Source organism: Hippopotamus amphibius, chromosome 13, assembly GCF_030028045.1.
Source record: "Hippopotamus amphibius kiboko isolate mHipAmp2 chromosome 13, mHipAmp2.hap2, whole genome shotgun sequence".
Taxonomy (NCBI): Eukaryota; Metazoa; Chordata; class Mammalia; order Artiodactyla; family Hippopotamidae; genus Hippopotamus; species Hippopotamus amphibius.
Window position 1 is genome coordinate 47,710,886 of NC_080198.1, and position 19,529 is coordinate 47,730,414.

The window sequence follows — 19,529 nt, forward strand, 5'->3', positions numbered from 1 at the left end:
TAATAAATGTATTCAGTCATATAACCACCAGCACAATCCTGCTAGAATATTTCCATCACCCCCAAAACTTCCCTCCGGACTCTCTGCAGCCAATCACGGATGCCACCCCCCACCCCAGCCCTGGCCTCAGGAAACCTCTGATCTTTCTGTCTTTTGAGCTGGTCTTTTCCATAGACTCACAGTAGCAGCCTTTTGAGTCTGGCTCCCTTCACTTAGCGTGACACTTCAGCATTCACCCACATTACTGTGCGTATCTGCAGTACATTCTTTGTTATTGCTGAGTAGTATTCCATCGCACAGCCTTTCCAAAACCTGCTGACCCATTCTGCTGCTGGACACTTTAAAAGGAAAGAGCAAGCTGCACAGCAGTGTACCACAGCATGCGGCCGCTGGCGTACAACACAGCTTTGCGTATTAATTGACAAGCTCTTGGAAGACACACAACAAATTGGAACCACAGATGCCTTTGGGAGAGAAATGGGGGACTGAGAGATGTTCTTTCTTCTTATACCTTTTAGTACAGTTTAAAAAAATGTTCTTTCTTCTTATACCTTTTAGTACAGTTTAAAAAAATGTTTAACGATGTGCGTATATTGCCAATTTAAAAATAAAAAAGTTTTAAGATGACCTCCTACATCTAAGGTCTGTATCCCTTTTCCCCAAACCTTACAGCTTTTTTTTTTCCCTTGGTTATTTCATTGATTTATCAGGATGATTAATAAGAGATTTTATCAAGAGATCTAGCATTTTACTTTCCAGATAAAGAAGAAAACTGCTGTTTTCCTTTCTTGTCTTCCTCACAGAGGTCTTCTTTACTCTAACTTAATCTTCCTTCCTTAACTTTTCTTAAGCAAGAAAAGCCTCCAACACCTCTGAAAATGGGCATTCGATGGACTCAAACACTTCGCAAACTCACAACCTACCATGTGACGGAAGCTGGCCCTAAGGCATATTTTTGGTTGTGAAAATGGGGAAAAAAAACGACAACACCTGGGTGGAGCCCAAGGCGTGACCTCCGAGACCGGCCGGGTGGCCAGTGTGCCGCCCACACTTTGCCAGGCTAGGCCCTGCAGGGGCTGAAGGTTCCAGCTCCCTTGAAGAATCCTGCAGTGACACAGGAGAACAGCCTCCTGAACATCTGCAGCTACTCAGAGAAGCCAATGTACTTTCATATTTCCTCATCTGGTGTGGAGTGGAGTTTTTGTGTTCGTTTTTTTTCCTTTTTAACATTAAGCCCGTTGTTGGCTCCGCTGACAGGGTCTGACGTGATCCTGCTCACCAAAGGTTTTCTGGAGGCCTCTGCAGGGGCTGTGGAGCCCCACAGTTGGGAGTGAGGCAGCTGACCCCCTGCTCAGCCTCGCCTGGGCTTCTGCACTGTCCCTGTACAGGCTTAAAGCTGTCGCCTGCTTTCCCCACTCCTGAAAAGGCTCTCGTTTGGCCATCAGATATAAGCATCTGACCTCATGAAGGGCTGGCTCTCTCAAGGGGCTGTGCAGGACTTGAAGATGAACCACAGGTACTATCCAGGTAAATACAGAGACCAGAAGATGACGGAGTGATGAGGGGACACGGCCATGCATCCAAAACCCTCCGCTCCCTCATCTCACGCCATCACCTCCCAGCCGGAGGTCCAAGAGTGGTGAGAGGCCCCACCCGGATCAGACGCTACCTGTGACCCCACCCTCCAGCCGACCTGATGAGTCACTTCAGGATGGTTGGGTCTGACAAGCATTTATGTCACTCCTATCATTCCCAAAGTGGGACTCAGGCAGCACGGAACAAGCTCTGAGCGGACAGGAAGCTGATGGCTGCCTCCCCAGGGCCGAGGACATTAGCAGGCCGAGGATGGTGACGATCTGGTGACTGACTGAGCCTTGAAACACAGGTAACCCTTCAGCAGGCAAGAGAGGGGACGTACAGCCATTCAAAGCAGAGCATGGCCAGGGCTCAGGGCTTCCCGGCCAGGGCTCAGGGCTTCCCAGACGGGGCTCATGGCGTGGTTTCCCACGGCGCACGGGCAGGGCTCTATAAAAGGACCCACACATTTAGAAAGTTTCTCCCCAGTCAATACTCATTTAGTCCTTCTGATTGCACCAGAGAGAAAGTTCAGTGTGGTGCCAGCCTGTCTTTAGTACCTCCCCAGCACTCTGTAACTTCCCCTTCTAACACACAGCAAGAGCGGGCTGCTTCTTCAGAGACTTCAGCAGATAATGAAGCCCAGTTAGAAGTCCATGACATTGTTGTGTCTTCAATGTATCTATGTTTACAGTTACTTTCTCTTTTGGCAGGCAATAACTGGTGTTCTGCTCACAGGAGTGTACAAGGTTTCTGTTTTAAATTATTTTGATGCAAAAGGCCGATTGAAAGAAAAAAAATAGGAAATAAAATATCGCAGGTGGTGCATGTTTGAAACCAAAAAATGCAAAAATCATGAAAGTGGTACATGGTTGTACACAGATATGACAAAACCTGGGCCCCCGGTGACTCAAGTGCCAGAGATGCGGGGTGAGCACAAGAAGTAAGACTAGGAAGCTTGAGGGACACATTCCAGGAGACAAGGGGTCAGTGCACCTTGACAAGAGCCCAGGGCATGTGCGATGGGATGCAGCAATGCAGCTGGACAAGTAAACTGAAGCCAAGTTGTGGAGAGCCCTGAGGCTGAGGGGAGGTGTGTGGGCTTTCACCTATGACCATGGGGACCCACAGAGGTTTCCAGGTCACTCCACTAGTAGAAGGGGGCCCATCCTCCAAACTGGGGCTTGCGGACTGTGAGGGACAGAGGCCAAGGAAGCAGCTAGAACGGCCTCAGCTCTGCTGACCAAGTGAGGCCTTGATAATGGACCCGCACCCCCAGCAGTGTATCATAAAACGAGGTAACCCCCTGGGATGCCCCACCAGGGTTGTGAATGGAACAAAACATGGGACAACGCAGCCAGCCTGGACGGCAGGTGTCAGCCAGAGCAGTGTTCTATGATAGAGATACTTATCGCCATATATGGAATGAAAACGTCCAGGGGAGAAAGGAAGAAGGGAAAAAAAGATTGGAATAGGCTTAAAGGAAAAAGGAAAAAAATACCTAAAGATAGCCTAAACAAAACACACCCAGCCCCTAGCGTCTGCCTCCCTGTCTGCTTGCCACATGGCGTGTGATCAGCGAGAATGCTTTTCTCTCTCCCTTCACCGTCCATAAAGCCCAGCGCCAGCCGCATGGAGGAGGCCGCTCTGTGCTCTTGTGCCCGGCCGCCCTGATGAGCCCCCAGCCCCCAGCCCCACTCCGGGAGGTGGCCAGGCTGCCACTCCCTGCCCCCGGCATTGCTGCCTGCCTTGGCCACACAAGGCTCACTGCCTTCACAGCTGTTTCCCCACAACTGGAGAAACCACAGGCCAGGCCGCCTGGGCCACACCGCGAACATTCACCTTCACTGGCTCCCTCTGCCAGTCCCCAGGGTCCTCTGGGGACACAGACAACGCCTGGTAGAAAAACTTCCCACGTGGCTATAAATTGTCAGCCACCTTGAGCGTCTTCTGAACCATAAAGGCCTCAGAGGCCTGCGCCTTCCTGATGGGTGCCACCACCCCGGTCTCCTTGCAGGAGAAAATGGCCGAGCAATAATGAGATCCAAATTTTTCTAAGTCCAAGAAGCCCTGCTGAAGCCCTGCTCCCTTGCTCTTCCCTAAAATGACCCACATAATCCCATAAAGGTGTGTGCTAGCTCTGCGCTTCTGAGCCCTGCCCTCATCCTCGAAATTCTTCTGACCACCACCCGATCTCTCTTTTTATCAGAAGTGGGTTTTTTTTTTCCCACATCTTTATGGGAGTATAATTGCTTTACACTGTTGTGCCAGTTTCTGCTGTACAACAAAGTGAATCAGCTATATGTACACATATGTCCCCATTTCCCCTCCCTCTTGAGCCTCCCTCCCACCCTCCCTATCCCACCCCTCTAGGTCATCACCAAGCATCGAGTTGCTCACCCTGTGCTATGCAGCAGCTTCCCTCTAGCTATCTATTTTACATTTGGTACTGTATATATGTCAATGCTACTCTCTCACTGTCCCCGCTTCCCCCAACCCTGTGTCCTCAAGTCCATTCTCTACATCTGTCAGCAATGTTTTGATTGATGGGAGAAGTGCCACTTGTGGGATGGAAGGATATCAGTCAGGTTATTCTTCCAACTGGAAATCTCATATTTTTATTTGCTAAGTCTGGCAACCAGGACATAGCAGGACCAATAGCCTTGGGCAGCTCTGATCCTCCCCAGTTAATCCTCAGAAACCACCACAGAAACAGCCCTGCCTCCGGCCTGCACCTCATAATTGCTCTTTTCTGAGTGCACTTTGCAAAGTCCTGCAGGTTCTATGTGGCCCTATCTAACAGCCAAGACCCCTGGTAGCTACACAGGAAGGGGTAACCCCTCAGTCAAAGCAAGAAGTCACAAGAGCCCAGAAGGAAAGTATTTGTGGAAGAGACTAGCATAAAGAAACCCAAGGGAAGTTGCCACCTCCAGGAAGTGTGGAGACGCCAAGGGCAGGCATTTGAAGGCCTGGCAGTGTTTGACATGATGGTTTCACATCCCCAAGGGTGCTTACGAGCCAACGTCATCTAAGACCCAGAGGGGCGGGTTGGCTTAACAGGAGCATGCATTGCGTTATAAATGGCCTTCACCCCTGAGGCCTGAGGGCAGCTGGTCTGGGCAGGCCCCTGCATGCGTCCTGGCAGGCGACAGAGCCCAGCCGCACTGAAAAGCATCGCAGGGGCATGGACTCAGGCTCTGGGCCAAAGTGCCATGGATGTGTGGGGCACTTCTCTATCTACAACCCAGAAGCATGTAGAAGCAGCTGTTATTCTCTTGCTCTGGCACTAACAACAATAATAGAAGGACACTTCATCTCCAATCTGTAGTCTATTTTTGCTACCATCCAAAAAGCCACTGGCTAAAAATAATAGGTTGAACTACATATAATCACCATTTTTGTAAGTCACGAATGTTAGAATATTGGCAATTACGTGTGGTCCAACCAAATGATGACAATGCTGAGTGCCTGCCGTGAGGCAGACTCTGTGCAAGGTCCTTTAAGTATAGTCATCATGTAATGTTTAATTCTACAACCACCTTTCAAGGAGAGTATTTTAGAGATGTAGGAACTAAGACACAGAGAAGTCAAAATTCTCATCCAACTGGACACAAACCAGGTCTGTGTGACTCCAAAACCCACTTCATCTTACCCATCATGTGGCTTGGGTCATGGGGGTCCTTCCACCTCCTGTGCTCTCTGTCTCTGCCTGGGGGTCAGTGACTGGCCATTCCTGCAGCAGTGGGCACCAGACTCCCAACCTGACAGTATCTGCCTGCACAAGGGCCTCTCTGTAACCACCCAAAGCCTGGCCTCCTCAATTAGCAGCAAAGCATATTTAATAAATAATATCAAGAGAAGAAAAACATTTTGAAAGTTTACTTAGAGTGAGGGGGAAAGGGGCCATAAAATGCTCTCCTAAAACAAACAGGAAGTAATCAAGAGAGAACAATCAAACCAGTTGTAAAACATCTTAACCGTGACTATAAGCTAATATGTAGGGAATCACTGAGGAAGGCATCAGGCACAGTGTGATCCAGCACCACTGCTGACTCAGAGGCATGTGCTTCTGTGTCTCTCCTCTGAGAAGGCTACTGAGCCTCATAGAGGGAAGAGGACAAGAAACATCCCAAAAGAGTAAGGCAAGGCTGGAGAGTACCACTGATCTCCTGGCCCACCACCACCCTGCTCAGAGGCTAAGACCAGCACAATAAGAGCTGCCCAACTCCAACTTTAAAAGAAGAAACGAATGTTCTCCTCCTTGTAAAATAAAATTTCAAAAGTCAGAGCATACGTAATGCACAATAAAATTTTCCAGCAGTTCCAAAAGAACATCTGTAGAAATCAAAGTTTGAGGATAAAAAGAACTGACCTTCACGTGGGCCATGTAGTGATGACATGTCTCCTCCAAGTGAACCAACTGCAGCTTCTCTGAGACCTGACCCACGGACTCTCCCAGCAACACAAAATAGACCCTGGGCAACTGGCCTTTTTCTTTTTTGGCCACATCAGCCGTTAGAACGTAATTCAGGCCTGCCAATGAATAAGGTCAAAATGTCAGTGAGGACAGACACAGTGACAAGGCCCCCTCCAGACCCCCTCGGAAGATCACAAGCACCCTTCAGACCATACCTAGCCCCCAGCTGCACAGAGGACTGACGGGAGGCAGCCCTGATCAACAGCATCCCAGCGAGAAGCATGCAGCCAGGGCGCCCCCAGAATCCAGAGACACCAGGACAGCCTTGTCTTCCTGCGGATGCTCTGGGCGTCACACTTTATGTTAAACCTCATGAGTTATCAACTGAGTCACCAATATACATGTCAATGGTTAGTGTCCTGAAAGGCAGGCACCACAGCAAACCTTCAGATTATTACAAAAAGTTGCTGAAACCAAGGCTGTGTGGAATACTGACTCCCATGAAGAAACGCCCAACATGAGGGAGGAATCACCCAATAATTCTGACTCACTGCACAGATGTTGCATCAGGCTCTATAACCACTATAACTACCTGACCATGGCCATGTGTGGTCCACTCAGCCGGGCACTGTACAGGTACAGGGGACACATCAAAGAACAACGTGGGCAAACCCCCTGCCCTCATGGAGCTTTCACTCAGGGAAACGCAGGCGAGGCTGAAGCTGCCTTCATTCCCAGGCCGCCATCCAGTGACCACTTTTATGGTGCCTATTGGTGCAACAAAACCATGACCACTGTGGGGTCTGTACTGGGGTGCTCCCCCCAAAAAGGAAACCTCATCTCCTGTGCCTCAAGGTGTAATGCCAGATGGCAGAACCTACTGTGACACAACGTGGGACTTTGGTCATGAGAGAACACACACTGGATAAACCCGAAGGGTTTCACCTCCATTATTTCAGTCTGTCAGTAAGTATGAGACAATGTGTTTTCTTAGGAAAATATGGCTTTGGTATTAACAGACCCATTTCACTGCTTTCCTGTACCACAGAACCCTGTTTCAGAGGCCAGCCCCTCTGTAACACTTTTTTACTTAAACTTTGTTTTTTAGCTGCTTTGTGGATTCAGGGGAACATGGCATTTTTAAAATGAGAGAAAAGGAGCTTCTGTCCCCAAAACGACCCGCTGAGACTGCTGGGCAGTGGGAAAGTGGGTGACCCTGCCCCAGCTCCACATACCAGCCTCCTAGAAGCTGGGCTCTTGCACCAAAAAAAAAAAAACAAAACTCAGCCTCAAGCCTGCCGGCATGTAAGTATGTGAAAGCTGGGGCCATGGGGATGGCTCTGGCTTTTAATAACATCAAAGGGATCAGCCAGGAGGGGAGGTATGAAGGAGGAAAGTGACCTGGACAGGCATTCTGTAGTTGCCACAGGGTATATTTTTGATGCATTTAACCGTTTTCCTGGGCCTCTGCCATCTCAGGGACCTTGCCAGGCCAAGTTGGCAGATTCCTGGTCACCAAGGGCAGGTCTGTCCCAGCTTATTTATTTCAGCAAACAGCTGATTTCCAAGGTAAGGCTAGGTCACCAGGAGGTACCTGAGACCTGGATGATCCCAGGAGATATTATGGAGAAGAGAAGAATGCACACAGGAAAGTACTTCAACAGAGAATACATGGGAACCTGTACAAGACTGACACACCTGCTCCGATGGCGACAGTGCAGGAAATGGGATGGACTTGTAGAATGCCAAAGCTTTCAGGCAAGCCTAGGGACCAGCTAGATCAAGACCCTCATTTTTCAGATGAGGAACAGATGCCCCAAGAGGGAACAAGACTTGCTCCAGGCCAGAGGGCGGAATCTGGAACTCTTCTCATCTCCAGTGTTGGGCTATTCCTACCACAGTGGTTCTTGGTGCGTTTTTTACATTATTGGACAAAAAACTCACATTTTTTGAATGCACAGACAGGAGAATAAAACAAGTATAGAGATCTGGAACTGAACTTCGGCTAATTTACTTTCTCCTAGTCACAATTTCCCTAGCAACAGCCAAACAATAAGAAAGAATAAGTACAACATAAATGAAGTGAGTTTCCAAGTTCCATTTAGCAAGATCAGGACTGGAGATGGGTGTTGCTGGAAGATGAGCCAGAAGACCTTGGTGGGGGGTAACCAATGCGGTGGCGGCGGCAGCTGAGCAGGGTCCCCTCTACCGCCCCTGACCTGGCCGTCCTCCCAGGTGAGAGCGCTACGGCCGCCCTCCCCTGGGTGGGCATGACCATGGAGAGAACAGCGGGTTTGAACCATCTCATCAGCAATGAATGGCTGAGCCCAGAGAAAGCCAGGGTGGAGATGAACACAGGAAGACAGAGCAGACAGCATCAGGGCCCCACCCACATCCTCTTGGCTTTTACCATTTCTCTGCTGTCCAGCCCAACTTCTAACACCTCCTTTCCCGAGGGCTTTGGTGGCCCCACCCATAGGCACAGCAGGCCAGGAGCACCAAGGACTAAAGCCCCTGGGGCAGCTCTCAGGAAAGCATGACCCCAGCTCCCTGGTCCCTTGGGTGGGGTAACCGTGAGGTGCAGCCCACACTGGCTCCCAGGCTTCCCCAGCAGGATTCTGCTCCAGCCACCCTGTTACAGTGGTAACTTGTGTAATAACACATCCTCTATCCGGCTGCTGTGATGGTTTCTAGTCAACCTGACTAGCCCACGGTATCCAGATATTTGGTCAAACACCCATGAGGATATCACGATGAAGTTATTTTTTTAGATAAGACTGACATTTAAATCAGTCTTGATCAGATAGACTATCTTTTTTTTAAGATAGTCTACCTTTTTTTAATGTATTTATTTGTTTTTTATTGGCTGTGTTGGGTGTTCATTGCTGCAGATGGGCTTTCTCTAGTTGTGGCGAGCAGGGGCTACTCTTTATTGCATTGCATGGGCTTCTCATTGCAGTGGCTTCTCTTGTTGTGAAGCACAGGCTCTAGGGCTTGTAGGCTTCAGTAGTTGCAGTGCATGGGCTCAGCAGTTATGGCTCGAGGGCTCTTGAGTGCAGGCTTCGTAGTTGTGGTGCACAGGCTTAGTTGCTCCGAGGCATGTGGGATCTTCCCGGACCAGGGATCAAACCCGTGTCCCCTACATTGGCAGGCAGATTCTTAACCACTGCACCACCAAGGAAGTCCTAAATCAGTAGACTTTGAATAAAGCAGATTACCTGCCAGAATGTGGGTGGGCCTCACCCAATCAGTTGAAGGCCTTAAAAGAAAAAGACCAAGGTCCCCCCCAAAAGAAGAAATGCTGCTTCCAGACTGCCTCTGAGCTATAATATCCATATATACACACCCACTTGGTTCTGTTTCTCTGGGGAACCCTGACTAATACAGCTGCCTTCCCTTCCTGTCTCATGGTCTAATGAAACCTACTGATGTTTCCTGGGATCCCCTCCTGGATCAACAATGTGCACTCAAGTCCTTGACACAGGCCCTGCTCCTGTAAGAATGTGAATTAAAATAGGGCAAGTTCAGAAAACAGAATGAATTCGACCCTCCATGTGTGCCAAGAGCTGTGTGGATACTTTACAAACATCAAGCTTAGTCCTCCAAAACCCCATCTAACAAGAATCGTTGGCCCAATATATCCCTCTTGCAACTCATGGGAGGGGAGAAACAGCTCAGCGTTAGTAACGCTGAGCTGAAGACCACAACTGCTCTTCTGCTCTGGGCAGGGTATATACACATGCAAACACGCTCACCTACCAGATATTTCTAAAACAAGAAAGTATACAATCAGGCCAAATTATCCAATTCATCAAGTGCTATGATTTTGGAAACATTTCATCTTTGGAACTGCCTACTCAGTGCTTTTCCTTGATTTAAAATTTACTTTGGCATTTTAAATTATACAAAAAGAAGTCAACATCTTATCAAAATCTCTCTTCTAGAACAAAACCAAGAGACCCATGATGGGAAAACCAGCCTGAGTGAGGAGGTAGCTGCCAGAGCGGCAAGAAGAAGTATAGACCATCCTGAGTCCCTGAGCTCGCTGGGAAGAGTTTTAAACAGCCCCCACCCCACGTGTGTCCAGAAGGGACTCCCCTCCTCCCCCCAGGAAGCAGAGGAGACGCCAGAGAAGCAGCCTAATAGCTGCCTTGGCTCAGCAGCCCACCCCCTGGGAGGGTGGGAGCATCAGGCTGGCAGAGCTGTGGCGGCCGCCCCCAGCCCAGTCGGCCGGGCCCAGGGAGGCGCGGGTTCTGATTAGGGCCTGCTCCGACAGCGCACTTCACTTCACGTCCTCAGCTCTCCTTCTGGCAGCCTGTGTCCCTGCCATGTCGAATGATGTCATCCTGATGGAAAAGCTGATCGGCCCAGAGTCACGCTTCCAGACTCCTCCTTTCCCTGCCCCCCAGCTGGTTCCCCAGGGCCCCCCACACCGGCCCGGGCCAGCCTCGAGCCAGCTGTCTCACATCCATGCGGCTCTGGTCGCTCCCAGAGAGTTTTGATTCATTCCCATTCTCCATCGGAACACGATTGCAGCTGTGAAATTCTACTAATAAATCCTCCTTTGACTTACTCTGAGCTTCCCTTGGAGTTTTCCAGGAGAGGGGGAAGAAAGGCTATTTCCACCTTCCTCAATTTTCTCGCCCTCCCCCCCAGGAATGACGTGTCGTCCGAGGAGGCTCCCCCTCCTCAGAGAACAGGGGTTTGCCTCATCATCCCAGCTCCATGCTTCTCGAGAGACCGGAAGGAGCTCAGGGAATGTGCTCTGTGTGCAGATGCTCTCTGGAGTAGAAATGCATCCTTAGGGCCAGAGGAGGGGTCTGGGGAAAGCTTGCTGGTGTCAGCCCTATTTCTGCCACTGGCTTGCACGACCTTGGTGCCATTTCTCAGGACCTGGGCTCTCCTGCTTGTCCAGGGGCAGGGCAGCCCCCCTGCTCACTCACAGCTTTGCCAGCCTGGGTGAGAGCCACGGAAACACAGGGGCGCTGGGTCAGAGAACAGAATACAACCATGTAGGGCTCAGCCTGCCTGGTTTCCTTTTAGCGCTCTGGGGAGAGTCCAGAAGTGCAGCTTGAGTCTCAGCCTCCAAAGACTGACAAGCGCATTTAGGCTTCAGTCTGGCCAGCAAGTAGGTACAGGCTCAGCCTGTAAGAGGCAGAGGCCTCTCAGGCATGGCCTTCATCTGCCTTGCTTATGACAGCCAGGAGGCTCCCAGCAGCCACACGCCGCTCCCCAGGCCAAGAATAACGATGAATAAGACCTGAGATGGGCCGAACTCCTGTTTTAAACGGCTTGATGAAATACGTTATAAATGTGTCCTACGGGCTGTTTGACTTGGGCACGGTGTCTGCCTCCCAGGACTGATCACAGGGCCCACCACACATGCTCCGTGGGGGCAGGGACCTTGCCTGGCCTGTCCCATGCTCTGTGCCCGAGGAGGGACACAGTCTGGCACCTTTCAGAACTTAATAACTATTTGTGGATTGAATGAGCCTCCCTGAGACGGGTTTAAGAAGCTGTTGCTCTGCTCAGCTGCGACTGGGACTCTGCGAACCTCATTCCTGCCTTGCTGGTGGCACTCTGGGAGGCCCTGCTGAGATGGAGAGCTTGAGGAAGGCTGCAAGGCCGGAGGAGGGGAAGGGACTTCCTATGAGCTTATTAACCCAGCGACAGGTGTCCAAGGTGGCTGCTTCCAACAGCAGTTAATTCTCGTTTCATTTTCCCCCCACACCCCAGAGCTAGCCTCACTGCACCCCTCAGAGGTACCAGCAGCACCAGCCAGTGTCCCTTCTTCTGAGGTTTAGATGCCGGGTCTACAAGGTCCCTTCTCCAAGCTTCTAGGTTCTGATGACCCCAGGGAAGTGGTCCACCCCACGTATAACCTTTTCCCTTTGTACCCCTTGACCAGAGATTCTCAAATCTAAGCCAGCTGCGGGCTTGTTAACACACGTTGCTGGGTCCCACCCTCTGAGTTTTCGAATCAGGCAGAATCCACATTTCTAACAAGATTCCAGGGACTGCCGTGGTGGCTGGTCTGGGAACCACCTTTGAGATCCCTGATGCAGACCTAGGAGTGGTAGCTGCTCCCTGCAGTGACTTCCAGGTCCTCCATGACCTGCTTAACTGATTCCAAACATTAAATGCTCTCTGTTAAAATAACTGGCGTGGTTTCCATGTTCCTGAATGGACCTGGCCAGGCTGTCCCGGGCGCCAAGGCAGAGTCACCCCTGTAAAGAACCTCTACAGTTCCCACGGCATTGCCAGAAGCCACAGCAGCCCCTCTAATGGCTTGGGTCATCAGCTAGCACTGAATGTGCTGTGACCAAGTGGGAGTTTTGGTTCTTCCATTATCAATGCAGAAAACGAAGAGGCAAAAGGAGTCCCTTCTCTGTGGGTATGCTTGAGCCCCACCGGGTCCCAAGGGAGAGAAAAAAAACAAAGAGATATGCCGCTCCCCTCCCAAACATCCCCAGGGTGGCCCTGCAGCTAAAGATGCCAGCAGATATATGTCACTTCCGACAACTGTTCAGAAGTACCTAGCACACCACAGGCGCCTCTTTATTGCACTGCCTAGGCTGCCTTGCCCAAATGCAGCCATTCTGCTGACAGACTCAGCCCTGGATATGCAGACATTGAGAAGTGCCCGGAAGATGCCCACCCGCCAAGCACGCCATGGCCAAAACCACCACTGACATGTTCTTGTGCAGCTGCCAGCAATGAGAGAGAAGAAGGCTCATAACTGGAGTTCCAGCCCTGGACTCCCAATGCAGAGGCCTGGGTGATGACACTGAGCTGGCTGCTGGGCCTGGAAGAGAGCAGAGGATGTCTGTGCGCTGAAGATGCTCCCATCCTTCCTGCATCTGCAAACTGGGAACCTGATCTTCCCGGTGGTGCAGAACCAAGGGGCTGCTTCTTTGCTGCACTCCGCCCACATCTGGATCCACACAGCTACTTCGCCTCCACCTGATTCCCCATCACACCATCATGGCTTCCCATCGTTCCCTCCTTAAACTCTCTGTATTCCCCTGCCAGCTCATTTAGGGGCAGATTTCTACATGTCTCCCTTTACTGCGAAGACTAAGATAGAGCTCATTTCCCTGAATGCCAAGGGAAGGGACAGAAAATGCCAGGGATAGATAATTTCCTGCATTGCCCCATGAATACCCAACATCTCCAGTTATCATCCCCTTTAAGCCCGAATCTTAAATAAATGTGGGCAAACATCCCCTTGGACTGTCAAGGAATGTCTGATTTCATCAACGAACCCATGCGGCAGATGGAGGGTAAGGAAGTCACCCGTCCTGGGGCAGGCGCTCCTGATCAACGTTCCACACCCTAAAGTGGACATTAGCCAGGTTGCTGCCCATGGAGGCAATACTGGATGTTATCCGACAGCCTGTCTCTTCCATCATATCCCAGTACTGAAGCGCCACGCTAGCCTAGACCTTAATTATAATTCTGCCTGGAGGTCAATGAAAGGGGCCTCAATGACTGGAGTCGAGGAAAGAGTCCCCAGTGACCAGAGGCAATGAAAGGGGCCCCGATGACTGGGGTCAATGACTGGGGCTCCAGAAGGAGCCACTTGTGGGGGGAGCCGCGTGAGGAGATACCCACATCTCCTCCTGGCTCAGCCCCTGAACCTAGGAATCAGTGTTTGCTGACCTCATATGCTCTGAAATTACTCTTGTTCAAAATTTGCATCTTGGTTTCTTCTCCTCTATTCCTGCTCTACCAACTTACCTCCATTTTCACCACCACAGTGATGCAGTTAATGAGTCTGAAAACTGTATATGCAGCTTCAGGATCAAAATAGAAACTCTTTCTAATTCCCATTAAAAGCTCCACGAGGACACGGCTGGCCCGTGCAGGCGCACAATAAATATTTATCAAATGAACCCACACATCAACTATTAATTGCTTGTTTTTCTTAGAGTTCTAGAATAGTTCTGCTTATTTTTAAGCACACCAGAAGTAATCTTCAACTCAACAGTTCTTTTAAAATGTTTTTTAATGGAGTTCAGCTACATCACAAATTGGTATTTGATAAAGGATACACCATCTAATTAGGCAGAGGATATATGAGTCCCAAGACCATCAGAACACTTTTTTCCTAAAGACTGTGGTGCCTTAAACAATTAGGGAGGGGGTAGGAAATCGTTTTTGGAAAGCAGTTGTTTGGAAAGCAATAGTATCATCAGACCAGAATTCAACTCTTGGCTTAACCAAGAGCTGTATGATCCGGACCAAGTATTTTTTTTCACTGGGTTGCACACAAAAAGTATATTAGTCCTCTCTCACTAACCAAGTTCCAAGTTCACAGTAAGTTTATATTCAATTTTGAAATTTCTAAGTTCTTTTTTCAAAAACCCATACAAAAAACATGAGGTTTCATTGTTGAGCTTATTCAATCCACCTGAAGATCAAGAGAAATGCCCAATGAAACAGCCTAGAAGCATCAGCATACTGGTAAATACAGTAGAGCATTCAAGGTGTAGCTGAGAAATGGACTAGTATGTGCACGTGTGCTCTGCATGCCTGGGCGCCCACACACATGTGCTGCAGAGCAGAGCTTCTCAAACTTAAATGTGTACCAGCACCTCGCGGGGATCTTGCTGAATGCAGACTCTGGTTCAGAGGTCCAGAGCGGGGCCTCTGATTCTCCATTTCTAACAAGCTCCCAGGAGATGCTGAGACATCCAAGGACTACACAGTGAGGAGGAAGGGGAGACACTCATGACACTAAAAATGTCTAAGAAATTCAACAAATCTAGGTCCTTAATGGTGGTGGGTTTTGTTGTTTTTTTTTTTTTTTTTTTTTTTCATTTTCCTGGAACTCTACTTTCTATTATTTAATCAGTATTTCAAGTTAAAACAAAGGACCTTTTAATCTGCACAGCTGCTCCAGATTCATTTCCTTCAGGTGATCACACACTCTGATTTCTAATCCACACTGATCCTACCTTATTCCAGGGCTTGGCCCAGTCTCTGGAGCTGGGCCAACAAGTCCACCTCCCCCAGTCAGAGAAACGGCAGGGATGGCTGCCACTGGCCAGGGTTCGCCTGCCTCTTCTCCATCATCTGAAGCTACCAAAGCAGTTCCCCGCCTTTTGGAAGCCTGAGCCTTTGTAAAACTAAGCATCCTAATCCCACCACCCATCCTCTGTCTCCGATTCCACAGTAAAGAGCACAAGCCCCTGACATCTGGCTGGTGTTGCAAGCTCAAAGGAGAGCCTCCAAAGTCCCACCACTTCTTTTTTTTAATTGCATGGAATGTTCCAGAAGGGCCAGGCTACTCACTATATTTCCACAAGCCCCACCACCAAACCCACACATGGCCCAGTGAGGTTTCAGTCTAGTCCATGGACATTTGGAGAAAGGATGTTTCAGTCAAATATAAAGGTGAGTCAAAAATTATCCACACTCTGGTTATATTAAAACTTCTATAAATGCTACCGCCAGAGTGCGGATAATTTTTGACTCACCCACTTATTATTTGTCTGAGAGCTGGAGATTGCACTGAACTGGAAAAATAATGGTAAGAGGAGAATAGGGGGAACCTCAGGGAAAAGGGTATCTAGCCTGTGGGCCTGCTGCCTGCAAAACCAGCTGGGATGCACAGCGGGAGGGAAGCCCAGAAACATCCCCCCGGCTGCCCACGGTCCCGCAAGCCCACTCCAGCTAAGGTGGCTATGCTGAGTCCTGACTTGGGGGCTCCTTACCTATTTCTCCCGGAACGTGCTTGCCATGGAAGCTAAAGCAGGCAGTGACATTCAGGCAGTTCACAGGCTGCTGGCCGTCGTGACACTGGGGTGCTGTGATGTTGATGGAGGTGGGGAGGAAGATGGAGACATCCACCGTGATGACGGGTCTCGCCCTACAGGTCAAGAGGAAGGCAACTCAGTCATGGTGAAAAGCAGCTCTCAGAGCCAAATGAGAATTAAACTGACAAGACAAATCCCAGGGCTTCGGCCCAGCCTCTCATTAAAGTGTGAACTACCCGGAGAGACAATGGCCAGGGTGCTCTGCAAACCCCTTTTCTCCAGCTTCTCAGCTTATTTCCCAAAAAACGAATGGTTATCTTAGCAAGAATAAAGGCAAGGTAGTAGTTAGTAAAACTCATCTGGTTGAAGCCATAAATGAACCACCAGATGCTGAGAGGTTATTTAAAATTTCACCAGTTCAGTTCTGATTTCCATTTTATTAGGAAGATAGGAATAGATTTAAGAGGCGTCCCTATAGGGGATGCCATGACTCAAGAAATAGATGCACGAGCAGGAATCCCCCAAAGCATTTACTGCCATTACAAGCATGAACGGCAAAGTCCCGTCCAGTGGGTCAAACCTCCTCTCTTCATTTACTCCCATCAATTCACTAAGTAATTTTTTAAAAGACTTTGACGAATGGAGTCCCAGCTGGTAACAGCAAAGCACTTCAGAGCTGAAGAAATCAACCCGCCCAGTGGCGGGACCAAGCGAAACCCAATAAACTTCCACACTCCTATCAACAACAGGGACAACCCCGCAGTGCTTGAGGGATGGACAACATCATGGCTGGCCTTCTGGGGACTCCCCAGGGGCTCCCCACCAGAAGCGGAGAGGGAATCACACCATTCTGCTCTCGCTGCAAACATCTGCTGAGGGCCGGTTCACCGAAGCTGTGGCTTAACCTTCTCCCCTCCAGGCCTCACAAAGAGACCCTTTTACCTCCAAGGAGTCTCGGCCTTCACACCGCTAGGGTGACATAACAAGATTAAGGGGCGTTAGCAGCTTGAGAACAATGACCTCACTTGTGTTCAGTGATCCCGCAAAGAGCATCCAGGCAGACAAGCCAAATGGAAACCAGGACCCACACCAACTCTGAGAAAAGAAAGCATTAAGGAAAACCTCAGCGGAAAAAGGAAGCGGTGAGTCCAGATGGGCTTAGGGGATTTCACTACCACCAGCACTGCCTTGAGACGTGGGTCAAGAGAGGAACAGCTGTGACAGGTAGAAAGGAACTGCAGGATCCCAGAGCAGATCCAGCTGTAGGTCTAACGAAGCCAGACAACAGCAGTGCCTGGAAGAAATCCAATATCCGGTTTTCCAACTTCCTTCTGGATTCATCCTTAGAAAATGCTCGAGGGTTCCTTCGCACCCCCGGCATTGGGATGGCTTCCTCTCTGTGTTCCCGGCACTGTGTCCACACCTCACCTCACCTCCGAGCTAAGGTCACTGTCCATTTCCAAACCCGCCCCACCAGCCTGTAGGCCCTCCAAGGAGGGGGAATCCTGGTGAGTTCATCCTGATATTTCCAGGAGAGTAGGTGTTCAAAAACCCTTGTTAAATGAGCTCATTTACAAAGCAGAAATAGAATAACAGATGTAGAAAACAAACTCACGTACGGTTACCAGGGGGAAAGTGGCGGGGGGTGGGGAGGATAAATTGGGAGATTGGGATGGACATGCACACTACTATATTCAAAGTAGATAACTAATAAGGACCTACTGTATAGTACAGGGAACGCTACTCAATACTTTGTAATGACCTACATGGGAAAAGAATCTTACAAAGCATGGATCTATGTATCTGCATAACTCATTCACTTAGCTGTACACCTGAAACTAATACAACATTGTAAATCAACTACACTCCAATAAAAATTAAAACAAACAAACAAAAAACCCCTGTTAAATGGGTGAAACCTCTTCTCCAGGCCAAGGGATTGAAAACCACAGGAGAGGCCAAAGTTTCACGAAACAGACAGAGGCACCAGCACCGCGGGAGTCCACCCTGTGCGAGCCCCACCTGCCCACGTGTCCTGCTGGGTCGTCACACACAAGCAGCCCAGGCCCTCCTACCATCCCAGGGCCCCGTCGTGGGAAGGATGCCTGCTTCCTTCTCTCCTGGCAGAGCCTGGCGGGGGAAGGCGAGGTAAGCAGGAAGCAGGAGTGAGTGGTACAGACAAAAGGGCCTCCAGGAGGGTTGTTAAAAAAAAAAAACAGAATCCTCTGAAATGACAGACCAGGACCTTCACAAGCACCCCACCTCCAACATCCATCAGACAAGTTCCCTCAAACCTTTTTGTTTCAACTCCAACTATTGTTTTTAGACCGGGAAAAGCCCAGAAATCTTTCATAAGCCTCTCTGATCGCTTCCTTTGATCTTCGATGGCATGACACCAGGCGCCTGTCACCCTGACACCAGGCCTGCCCTCCCCAGCAAATCCCAGAGAGCAAACTTCCGGAGGGCAGAGCTCGGCCAACCCACACCCCTCGGGGGCGGGAGACTGGGTTTCACGGTCTGAGAGGAAGGCAAAGGGGCACCCAAGGACAGCGCCACAAATGTGCTCGAGACTTTATTTTAAAGAAGCTGGTGAAAAAAAAGAAGGAAAAAAAAGCTGGTGGCTGGAATACTTTTTTTTTTTAATTGAAATATAGTTGATTTACAATGTTGTGTTAGTTTCAGGTGTGTACAGCAAAGTGATTCAGTTATACACATATATGTATCTATTCTTTTCCAGATTCTTCTCTCTTACAGATTATAAGATATTGAGTATAGTTCCCTGTGGTATACAGTAGGACCTTGTTGTTTATTTTAGATATATCAGTGTGTATATGTTAATCCCAAATTCCTAATCTCTCCCTCCCCCCCTTTCCCCTTTGGTAACCATCAGTTTGTTTTCTATGTCTGTGAGTCTGTTTCTGTTTTGTAAATAAATTCATTTGTATCACTTTTCTAGATTCCACCTATAAGTGATCTCATATGGTATTTGTCTTTCTCTGCCTGGCTTACTTCGCTTCCTATGATCATCTCTAGGTTTACCCGTGTTGTTGCAAATGGCATGATTCCATTCTTTCTTATGGCTGAGTAATATTCTGTTGTACATATATACCACATCTTCTTTATCCATGGAATACTTCTTTCTGATGGTTCTCAGAGAGTTCAAATTCTGATATTTGATTTGATCCCGCACCCCTGGTGAAGGTGTTGGACCACTAACTGGGATGTCCCCAAAGCCATCCATTACTCCAGGGAGCTAATTCAAGTCTCAGCAGGTCAACGCACTGAAGCAGAATGAATGAGAGGATGGGCTACGGTGAGCTCGCACCCCTACGCACCCCTGCAGCGGCTGCCACGGCCTTCCGTGGACCTCTCTGTCCAAGCTGGTGCTCCGGGCTCTGCTCCTAAAGCCTCCTCCTTCTGGAAGTGCTCCCGGACAATCTCTTCCATGGACTCTACATCTGGTCCCATCAGAGTCCATCTCACCCGACTCAACCCTCCATCCCAAGGCTGGGGTCTGCGGTGTCCCATCCACGTGTAACTGCCTCGCTTTACGTTTACACCCACGTGTGAGCAAACCCGTGGGAGGGCTGTCCCTCACAGCAGAAGACAGAACAAGACAAGCCCCTCTGGGTTAGAGCTCACAGCTGCAAGCTTATAAAATCCAAGAATGATGAAAAAGCAGAACCTATAAGATGTGCCTTCTGTGCCAGAAGCTCCCTGTTTGGAGAGGGCCTGGTTTCCACTAAGAGAAGCTGGGGAACACATTTTATTCAAGG

The 19,529-nt window shown here is 49.4% G+C and overlaps 1 protein-coding gene across 2 annotated transcripts in view; it reads right to left on the minus strand.

Moving 5' to 3' along the window:
• Positions 1 to 19,529, minus strand: part of ITGA9 (integrin subunit alpha 9) — a 338,515-nt gene that overhangs the window by 247,610 nt on the left and 71,376 nt on the right. For both annotated transcript variants that reach the window (XM_057705604.1, XM_057705605.1), the window contains exons 14-15: positions 15,712 to 15,866; positions 5,948 to 6,108 (exon numbers count right to left, since the gene is read on the minus strand). In XM_057705604.1, coding sequence (XP_057561587.1) covers positions 5,948 to 6,108; positions 15,712 to 15,866 — 316 coding nt within the window. The remainder of the gene's footprint in view (positions 1 to 5,947; positions 6,109 to 15,711; positions 15,867 to 19,529) is intronic.